Below are 10,670 nucleotides of genomic sequence, written 5' to 3' on the forward strand. Positions count from 1 at the left end.
GTCAGAAAGTTGGACAATGACTAGGGAGGATAGAAGGAGAATTGATGCCTTTGAGCTGTGGTCCTGGAGAAGAATATTGGGTATACCACGGAGTGTTAAGAAAACAAACAGATTCATCCTGGAGAGGGTTTAACCAGGCTGCCCCTTGGAGGCAAGGTTTCTGAGACTTCGTTTAACATACTTGGACACAGTGAAAGAAGGGACAGGTCCAAGGAGAGGGACATCATGCTTGGGAGGGTGGAGAGAGAGCGCAGGAGAGGAAGGTCCTCTATGAGGTGGATTGATTCAGTGACTGGGGTAATCGGGATAGGTGTATCAAAACAGTGCAATTGGCACAGGACAGAGCAGAGTTTAGGGCTGTTGTACATAGGATTGCTAGGAGTCACAGCGACTCGACAGCATGTACCAACAACAAATGGAATTCTTATTAAGCCATTAAATAAAAATCTATTTGCTTTCCTTCAATCTTCTAATCCACATCCCCCCTAAAGCACCTAGATATTTTGAGACATTTAGAATTATACTAAGTTTTGACAAGGAAGGTCTGGTGGTAAGGACTTTCACTGACAACCCAAGGGCACAAGGCTCAAATCCTTCTCTGCAGGAGAAAGATGGGCAATCTCTTCCCATGCTCTTTACTGCCTCTGAAAATCCAGTAGAGGATCAACTATTAAGTCAATTTTGACTACACACCAAGTGATGACAATGAAAAACAAAGTGAACATGCAACTGTCAGTAAGATCCTTTCCCTTCCATAGCAGACAAATCAAAGTGCTATGCATACCTCCTTCCTCAATTTAGGAATCAAATGAGGATGACCCATCCACAGCACCAGAGGAGGGTTCTGGGAACAAGTCATCCACCTCTTGCTTGTTCATATACTTAATACTTAGCTTTTACTAAATTGGTGGCTGATATTCCTGTATTACTGTTCAAGATGTAGACAGGCAATTTCACAGTCCCGCTTGGGAAAAAGGGAAGGAGCTTATTGCATAAAAACCCATAAAACTGGTTTGTGTGTGTATGTGTGTGATTTTAAATAAAAGGAAAGAGCTTTATCTTTCTGAATTGCCTTTAAATATGAACAAGGAAACCAGTTCTCTAAATGTTAGGAACATCTTTTAAGCATGGGAGAAACTAAAGTAAAAGTCCACTGGGAGAAGGGCAAAGTTAGAGAAGTGACAACTACAGAATATCATGAAGAAGGCATGTTGTTGTTAGGTGCTGGCAAGTTAACTCTTGATTCATACAGGCCCAATGTACAACAGATTAAAACTTTGCCTGAAGATGTGTCATCCTCACAACTTCACTGTCCTTAAATTGATTATTTCTCAGTGTGTCAATCTACCTTGCTGAAGGTACTCCTTTCTTTAGCTGATCTTTCTAAGCACGGAAATTTTTTTCTAAAAACTGATCCTTTTGATAATATGCATAAAGTATATGAGACCAAGTCTCACAAGTATTTCTTCTATAAAGCACTCTGCCTACACTTTTTTTCAAGATAAGATTTGATGGTTCTTTTAGCAATGGTATATTCTGTACTTTCTGCCAACATCACAATTGAACGTCATCAATTCTTCTTGGGTATTCTTTAATTCTTGGTCCAACTTGCAAATGCATATGAAGTTACTAAAAATATCATGGCTTGGGTTAGGCATACCTAAGTCTTCAAATTGACAATTTTTATCTTTAGCAGAGGTCCTTCTGAGCAAACTTGTCCAGCATAAAGATTCTTGACTGCTGCTTCCCATGAGTGTTGATTATAGATCCAAGCAAAATTAAATCAATGACAACTTCAATCATCTTCCCATCTGTCATGATGTTGTCTGTTTGTTCATTTTGGAGGCTATTTGTTTTCTTTATGCCAAGGTGTAATCCATACTGAAAGTTGGAGTCTTTCTAAGTAAATTCTTCGAGTACTCTTCACTTTTACCAAGCAAGGTTGCATCATCTTTATAATGCAAGGTATTGATAAGTCTACCAAGAATCCAAATGTCACATTCCTCTTCATACTGTCCATCTTCTCTGATTATTTGCTCAGTATACAAATTGAACAGCTATGTTGAAAGGAAACAACCTTAACACTTTTTAAAATTTTAAGACTTAAAGTATTTCCTTGTTCTGTCTAAATAGCTGTTTCTTGGTCTATGTACAAATTCTGGATGAACACAATTAAGTGCTTTGAAATCCCTGTATTTTTGAATGTTATCCATTGAAACACTTTTGCATAGTCAATAAAACACAAGTAAATATCTTTCTGGTATCCTCTACTTTCAGTCAAGATCCATCTAACAGCAGCAATCATTCCTTTTCCACATTCTCTTTTTAATTCACCTTGACTTTATAGTATTTCTTACTTGAGAAATGGCATCTGTCATTTTATAATAAAATTCAGGAAGATTTTACTTTCATATGATACTAATGCTATAGTTAAAAAATTTCCTCATTCTGTTGGATCATCATTATTTTTTTAAAAAATATGGACTCAATATGGACATTTGGCTAGAAAGCGGTCTTTCACATTTCTTGGTAAGTGAGCACAACCTCAGTTTACTCAAATATCGCAACTGATATTCCATCAGTTCTTGAAGGCTTATTTTTTGTCAATGACTTCAGTCCTTGGACTGTCACTAGTTTTTTGGACATATTCTACTTCTTGAGTTGGCAGAATGTCAACCAGTTGTTTTTGGTACAGTGACCTTGTGTATTCTTAAATCCTCATTTTATACTTCCTGCATCATTCAATATTTTTCCCATAGAATCCTTCAGTATCACAGCTTTAGGCTTGAAATATTTTCTTTCAGTTCTTCCAGCTTTAGAAATGCTGAGTGTGTTCTTCCTTTTGAATTTCCTAACTCTAGATCTTTGAACATTTCATTATAACACTCTCCTTCGTCTCTACAAGCTGTCTTTTGAAATAATCTTTTCAGCTCTCTGATTTCATCAGTTCTTCCTTTCTCTTTAACTTCTTTACATTCAAGAATGCATGGATAGATAGTATTCTTAGTTAGCTTCAACATAAGCTTCTTTTTAATGAAATAAATTCATTTCTATTAACAGATTGAGCTGTCTTTTGCTGTCTTTTTCTTTGAGGTGTCTTTTTCTGTTAGGTGTCATCAAGTCAATTACAACTCATTGCAACCCTAACAACAACAAATGTGAAATGTGCCCTAATCTGCACCAGGCTGACGTTCTCTATAATACTCAAGCTGACTGTGTAGTTACTGTGTCAATCCATGTCATCATGGGTCTTCTTCTCTTTCACTGACTACCTTTCCCAGCATGATGTTCTCTCTAAAGACTGTTTCTTGCTGATGATATGCCTCAAGTGAGTGAGATGAAGTTTCACCATCCTTGCCTCTAAGGTGCACTCTAGCTGCACTTTGCTTAAGACAGATTTGTTTGTTCTTTAGACAGTGCGTGGGATAGTCAATACACTTCCCCAACACCACCTGAAAGCCATCACTACTTCGTCTGTCATCTTTATTAATTGTCCAACCTCCAGATGCATAAAAAGCAAGTGAAAATACTATGGCTTACATAAGGTGCATCTTAACCTTGAAACTGACATCTTTCTCTTTTGAACTTTGGAGAGTTCAACAACTCATCTGTCAGTGTGCTGTAATGTGGTGATTAGTGTGTTGCTGTGATGTTGGAAGCTATGCCACTGCTATTTCAAATACCAAGAAGGTCACCCATGATGGATAGGTTTTAGTGGCGCTTCTAGATTAAGATGGAATAAACAAAACAGGGAGAGAACTGTATAAAAGGAATATATGATTAGGTACTATTGGTATGAGAATGGTCCAGAATAACAGCTGCATAGTAAAGTGGTCTGGGTGGGGGGTACTGTATAACAATGAAATAACTTTTTTTCTAAAGAAAAAAAAAGCAAACTAGGGAGGAAGGAAGGGAATTGTGCAACAATGAATGAACAGAAATCCAAGTTCTTTATAAACCTACAATCAATAATATCTCAATTAAAAAAAATAAGTAGAATTGGCCATCCAGTCCTACTTTATTTCATACCACTTCTGTAATAAAAGGCCTCTGAAAACTCTAAGGCTCATTAAAGAAAAGAACATTGTAGTATTCAGTGCTGGATATGAGCCCCTTAAATTACAAGTTTCTCAAAATGCCAACTGGAGAAGAAGTCTTTCCCTCAAAGCAAGAATGACTTGAGTGGAGTAAAGCTTTCTCTCAATGAAGGACCTTCATTTGCTGATATGGTAGGACTTGGAATGAGGAGAAACAGCCACTAACATCCAATAATAATTGGAATATAGAATGTACGAACCATAAATCTATAAAAACTTAAAGTTGTCATAAATTAAAACAAGTACATGAATACTGATATCTTAGGTATTAGTGATCTTAGACGAGTATGGGTCATTTGAATCAAACACACACAGGATACCAGAAATGACAAACTGAAGAGAAACTGTTTCAAGATATATCTTGATAGGAAACTACATAAACACATACAAAGATGATCTAGTAATACAACTGTTATTTAAATATATGCACCAATAATGAAAACCAAAGATGAAGATATTGTCTACAAACTTTTGTAGTCTCAAATTGATAAAACATGCAATCAAAATGCATTAATATTAACTGGTGCCTGAATGCAAAATGTGGAAACAAAAAGGAATGGTGGTTGGAAAATAGAGTTAGTGACAAAATGGGACTGGAAATCAAATGATATAATTTTGTACAATGAATAATTTATTCATTGTAAATCCTTTTAAAAAAAACATAAATAGCAACTATACACATGGACCTTTCCTGAAGGGCTATATAAGAATCAGACTGACTATAGTATCTGTAGAAAGAGACATTGGAGAGCTTAATAGCAGCAGTCAAAACCAGGATAGGGGCTCAATATTGGACAGATCATCTACTTTTCATATGCAAGTTCAAAGTTAAGCTAAAGAAAATGGAAAACAAGTCCAAAAGAACCAAAATATGACCCTGAGTGTATCCTAACTCAATGTACAAAACAACTTAAGAAAAGAATTTCACTGAAGATCAAAATAATGACTGAAGACCAGGCAAGTTGTGGAATAATATCAAGGACATAATCCATAAAGAAAGCAAAAGGTCATTCATTAAAATGACCAAAGTGGATATCAAAAGACACTTTGAAACCTGCACTAGAAAAATAAAAATCTGTAATAAGGGAAAGGAATGCTGAGGTAACAGAGCTCAACAGATTATTTCAAATGACAGTTTCAGAAGACAAAACAAACTATTATAATGAAATGTACAAGGAGTTTGAATTAGAAAACCAAAAAGACAGAGTATATTTGTCATTTTTCAAGCTTAAAGAACTGAAAAAACAAATTCAGGCCTGAATTTGTAATACTGAAGGATTTTATGGGAAAAATTTTGATTGATGCAGGAATCATCAAAAGCAAATGGAAAGAATACCCAGTTATTATGCCAAAAACAACTGGTCAACACTAAACCAATTACAGAAGGAACATATGATCAAGAACCAAAAGAAATGAAGAATGAAGCCCAACTGCACTGAAACATTGGCAAAAGATGAAGCTTCAAGAATGAATAAAATACCAATTGAGGTGTTTCAGCAAACTTGCAATCAGCATGTGCTCACCAGTCTCAGTTAACAAATATGGTCCAACTGAGTGAGAGGAATCTGTATTTGTTCCCATTCAAGAAAAGAAGTGATCCAATAGAATATGAAAATTATCCGAGAGTAAAAATGTGAGATTTGGGGATGAACATTCTTTTAAGTGTTACAGCAGAGGTCTATTTGCTGTAGAGAAGTAATGTGGAGTTGCTGTAATGTTGAACAACTGTGCAATAGTTATGAAAAACACCATAATGGCTAGCCATTGTAGGCAGTGTATAGTGGAGCTCCCAGACTGACTGAGGTTTGGAAGCAGGGTGGCATCCACTTCCTTAACCACATGCCTCTGGAAACTCTATAAACTTGGAGAAACAATAATAGTTATAGAAAGGCTTCAGGACTTTTGTTCATAGGGTCCCTATGAGTCGTGCTCCACTCAACGGCAATCAACAATCACATTATTATCACGTGCAAGTAATATCTTTCTGACAATTTAAAAATTGCTGGAAGAGTGTACTTTGATAGAGAACTGCCAGAAACTCAAGGTGGTTTCAGAAGATGCCATGGAACCAGGGATATCAGTGCTGATATCAGATGGATCTTGGCTGAAAGAAAATATCAGAAAGAAGTTTACTTTTGTTTTACTGACTCTGGAAATACATTTGACTTTGTGGATCATTTAACATTATGGCAAGCATTAAGAAGAATGGAAATTCCAGAACACTTAATTATGCTTATGTGGAATCTACATCTAAACCAAAATGCAGTTGTTTGAATAAAACAAAGCAACACTGCATGATTCTACAGTTAAGAAAGGTATGCATCAGGGTTGTATACTTTCTCCACAGCTACTGAAACTGTATGCTTACCAAATCATTTGAGAAGCTGGACTAGATGAAGAAAAATGTGGCGTCAGGATTGGAAACTTATCAGTAACCTATCTTATGCAGATGGCACAACCCTTCTTGAAGGAAGTGAAGAAGACTTGAATTCCTTATTGCAGAAGATCAAAGACCATAGTTTTCAATATGGGTTACATTTTAACATCAAGAAAATAAAAATCACCACTGGAACAAGAGACAACAAAAACTTGAAGTTGTCAGTGATTTAATTTTACCTGGACCCACAAACAATATCCGTAGTAGCAAGACAGTAAAAAAAAAAAAATCAAAAGATGTGTTGCACTGGGTAAAGGTGCCACGAAAAACCTGACCAATGTTCTAAAGAACAGTGATGTCAGTTTAAAAACTCAGGAAGCCTTCTGTTTAGATGATAACAAGTTCCTCTAAGTTTTTATTTGAAAGAAAATCTCAGGATTATAGACAGGGTGCGCTAAATAAAATTGATTCCCTAATAATCAAACTAAGTATTAAAATAAAAAGATGATGAATGACATTACCTGGATGAATTTAGGCAATCCATCAATTCCATTTTTAGTGCTTTGTGCTGAAGTTACATACTTTTTTTCCAAAAAGAAAGTTACAATCCACTTAATAAAAATAACACGAGCAGCCATGAACGGAATTTTTGTACTGTAAATGTTTTCATTGTCCCGGATTGTAGCAATGTATATTGGCTTTGGTCTCAAATGAGGGATATCTGAGAGAGAAAAAAATTCCATTACTGAATCTTAACATTATGTAACTCTTGTGTTTCTAGTTTCAAATAAATAGATATATATTTGCTTACAGAAATAACAACTAATCCCAAAATCTCTGTAAATGTTTATGAAAATTAATAAAATATAATTATAGAAAAAAAAAAGAACAATGAAATGGAAAAAAAAAAAAAGAAATAACAACTAAAGCGAAAATATCAACGATTATCTGGAGGATTCAGTTCTGATCCCGCCAAGCATTCTGATCAAAAAAAGGAGTGATTTTACAGGGGGGGGAAAATGGAAAATTTCCATCAGCAAAATTAATGGATAGAGAAATTCTACTAAGATGATACAATAGAATATTAGGTAGTACAAAGAACAATAAAAAATGTATAAAACACTACATAACATGAGCAAGTCTAGAGTGAAATAACTGAGTAACAAAAAGATTAAAAATTGCATTACACTGCTTTTGTGAAAACAAACGTGTAAACAGGGGGTGGTGGAGAAAAGGAATGCAGAAAAAATATACAGACAATGAATACTGTAAAGAATCAGACAAGGGAGGATCAATCTAAGAAGAACTGAGGAAATGATAACTCAGCTGTTGCAATTAGCAAATAGGAAAAAAAGTATGTATAGACACTCAAAAGGGGTGGAGAAATAGGAGAAGAGGAGGCAGACGAAACAGAGAAATCACTAGAACAGCAGAGATTAATGGACAAGTAAGGAGGTGAAGTAACAGGCAAGGTACAGTGGGGACTTGATGAGGAAGGGTGGCAATAGCAAATAATTCTAAAAAATATGATGCAAATCAAAACAACTATGAGATATAATCTCACCCCAGTAAGAATAGTAAAATTTAACAGAACAGCAAACAACAAATGTTGGCGCAGTTGTGGAGAAACTGGAACCCTTATTCACTTTCGGTGGAAGTGTAAAATGGTGCAACCACTGAGGAAAGTGGTGTAGCACTTTCTCAAAAAGTTGCAAATAGAGATAACATTCGACCCAGCAATTCCACTACTGGGAATATATCCCAAAGAAACCATAACTGACATCCAAGCAGATATATGCACACCCGTGTTTATTCACAATAAACAAGGAGTTGGAAACAACCCAGGTGCCCATCAACAAACGAATGGATAGAGAAGCTGTAGTATATCCATATAATGGAATACTACGCTGCATTGAAAAACAAGGAACTCATGCAATATTATTCAAAACAGATGACCCTGGAGGACATTATGCTGAAATACCTCAGTAACAAAAGGACAAATACTGCATAGTGCCACTGTTGTAGAACGAGACTGAAATCAGGGTTGGGGTGAGACTGAGAAAAACTGGATAAATTATGATAAAACAGATGAGGGAGAGAACAGTTTAAAAGCGATATATGATTGAGTATTAAGGTTATGACAAGAGTCCAGAATGAAGGCTGAATAGTGGAGTGTACTTGGTGGGGGAGGGGACTGTATAACAATGAAAAAATTCTTCTTTTACTTTTCAAAGAGAAGAGTGAACTGGGGGGAGGGGTGGGCAGGGAGAAAAATGCAACAATGAATTAATAGAAATCCAAAATCTCTATAAAAGTTCATTAAAAGTAATAAAATAAAATTAAAAATTACAGTGTATATGAAGGATTGTATAAAACACAATGTACATGAATGAAACACAATGTCCATGAGTGATTTGTATAATGTTGCTCTTTTTGTTGTTGTTGTTGCTATGTGCTGTTCAGCCCCATGGGACTCATAAACCTCTACATACAACAGCCCTAAATCCTGCTCTATCTTGTGCCAATCTTATTTTCTCTGACACACCTAGTCCCATTACCCCAGGCACTGAATCAATCCATCTCATAAAAGGTCTTCCTCTCTTGCACTGTCCCTTCACCCTCCCTAGAATGACTATGCTCTCCAAGGATTACTCTCACCTTGCAACCTGTCCAAAGTATGTCAGACGAAGCTTCAGAATCATTGCCTCCAAGGAGCAGCCTGTTCTCATCATCTAAGACAAACCTGTTTGTTCTCCTAGCAGTCCATGGTATATTCAATACTATTCTCCAGCACCACAGCTCATAGGCATCAATTTTCCATCCATCATCCCTAGTCATTGTCCTGCTTTCTGACATTTAGCAAGTAAATGTAAAGTCTACGGCTTGGATCAGGTGCACCTGAATCTCCAGACTGACATCGTTGCTCTTAAGTACTTTGAAGAGATCTTGGACAGTAGACTTTCCCAATCCAATTCGTCTATTAATTTCCTGGCTGCTGGTACCAAAAGTGTTGATTGTGGAGGTAAGCAAACAGAAGCTGTTAAAAATCTCCGTCTCTATCATGATGCTGTGAATCAGTCCAGTGGTTAGAATCTTTGTTTTCTTGATGTTGAGCTTCAATCCATATTGAAGGCTGCAGTCCTTGACCTTCTGGTCCTCAGTTTCAGCAAGTAAGTTGTTGAATAATGAATAAAGTAAGGTTCTACATAATGCAGATTGTTGATCAATCTTTCTCTAATCCTGATGCCACATTTCTCTTCATAGAGCCCAGCCTCCCAGATATAGACTGAAATGGCACGGAGATAGGACACATGCCTGGTGTATACCCTTCCCAATTTTGAACCATGCAGAGTTTCCTTGCTCTGTTCTGACAACTGCTTCGTGGTCCAAGTATAGGTTTTGCATAAACACAATCAAATGTTTTGTCATTCCCATTCTTTTCAAAGTCAGACAACAGTTTGCTGTGACCCTCACAGTCAAATGCCTTTGCATAGTCAATGAAACACAGATTCCTCTGCTACTCCCTGTTTTCAGCCAAGATCCATCTAGCATTAGCTATAAAATCCCTCGTAACATGGCCTCTTCTAAACCCAGCCTGCATCTCTACAACCTCTGCTGAGGTGCTGTTGCAGTAGTTTTGGGATAATCTTCAGCAGAATGTTGCTTATATGTGATACCAATGATACTGTTCGAAAATTTCCACACTCCATCGGATTGCCTTTCTTTGGAATGAAAACAAATAAAGTTTTCTTCCAGTCATTCCACCAAGTGGTTGTCCTCCAGATTTCTTGGCACCACTTGATTGTACAACAGCAAACAAAAAAGGGAGTAACTCTTGTTATATGGCTAAAGCACTCAGCTTTTAAAGATTGGAGGTTCAAACCTATCAACACAAGCAAGATGCGACTGCTCACAAAACAAAAAAGACACTATACAATAAGGGAACAATTAGCACAATAATTAAATAAAGGGAATATACAGAGAAGTACAGAAGGACTAATGGAAAACAATTATATGGAGGCGGTAAAAAAGTGTAATTACATTGTGCGTATTGAAATTAATGTTACAAATCATGTAGGAGTTAAATTAGAAATGTCTTTGTTTTAAGTTGCAAATAGAGATACCATTTGACCCAGCAATTCCACTACTGGGAATATACCCTGAAGAGACCATAGCTGACATCCAAGCAGATATAT

At 36.4% G+C, this 10,670-nt stretch overlaps 1 protein-coding gene across 1 annotated transcript in view; it reads right to left on the reverse strand.

Moving 5' to 3' along the window:
- Positions 1–10,670, reverse strand: part of RALGAPA2 (Ral GTPase activating protein, alpha subunit 2 (catalytic)) — a 757,941-nt gene that overhangs the window by 551,916 nt on the left and 195,355 nt on the right. The window contains exon 9 of the mRNA XM_006895663.1: positions 6,996–7,195. Within this exon, the coding sequence (XP_006895725.1) occupies positions 6,996–7,195 (200 nt within the window). The remainder of the gene's footprint in view (positions 1–6,995; positions 7,196–10,670) is intronic.

Source organism: Elephantulus edwardii, unplaced genomic scaffold (genome assembly GCF_000299155.1).
Source record: "Elephantulus edwardii isolate Elephantulus edwardi_28Jun2011 unplaced genomic scaffold, EleEdw1.0 scaffold00172, whole genome shotgun sequence".
NCBI classification, from domain to species: Eukaryota; Metazoa; Chordata; class Mammalia; order Macroscelidea; family Macroscelididae; genus Elephantulus; species Elephantulus edwardii.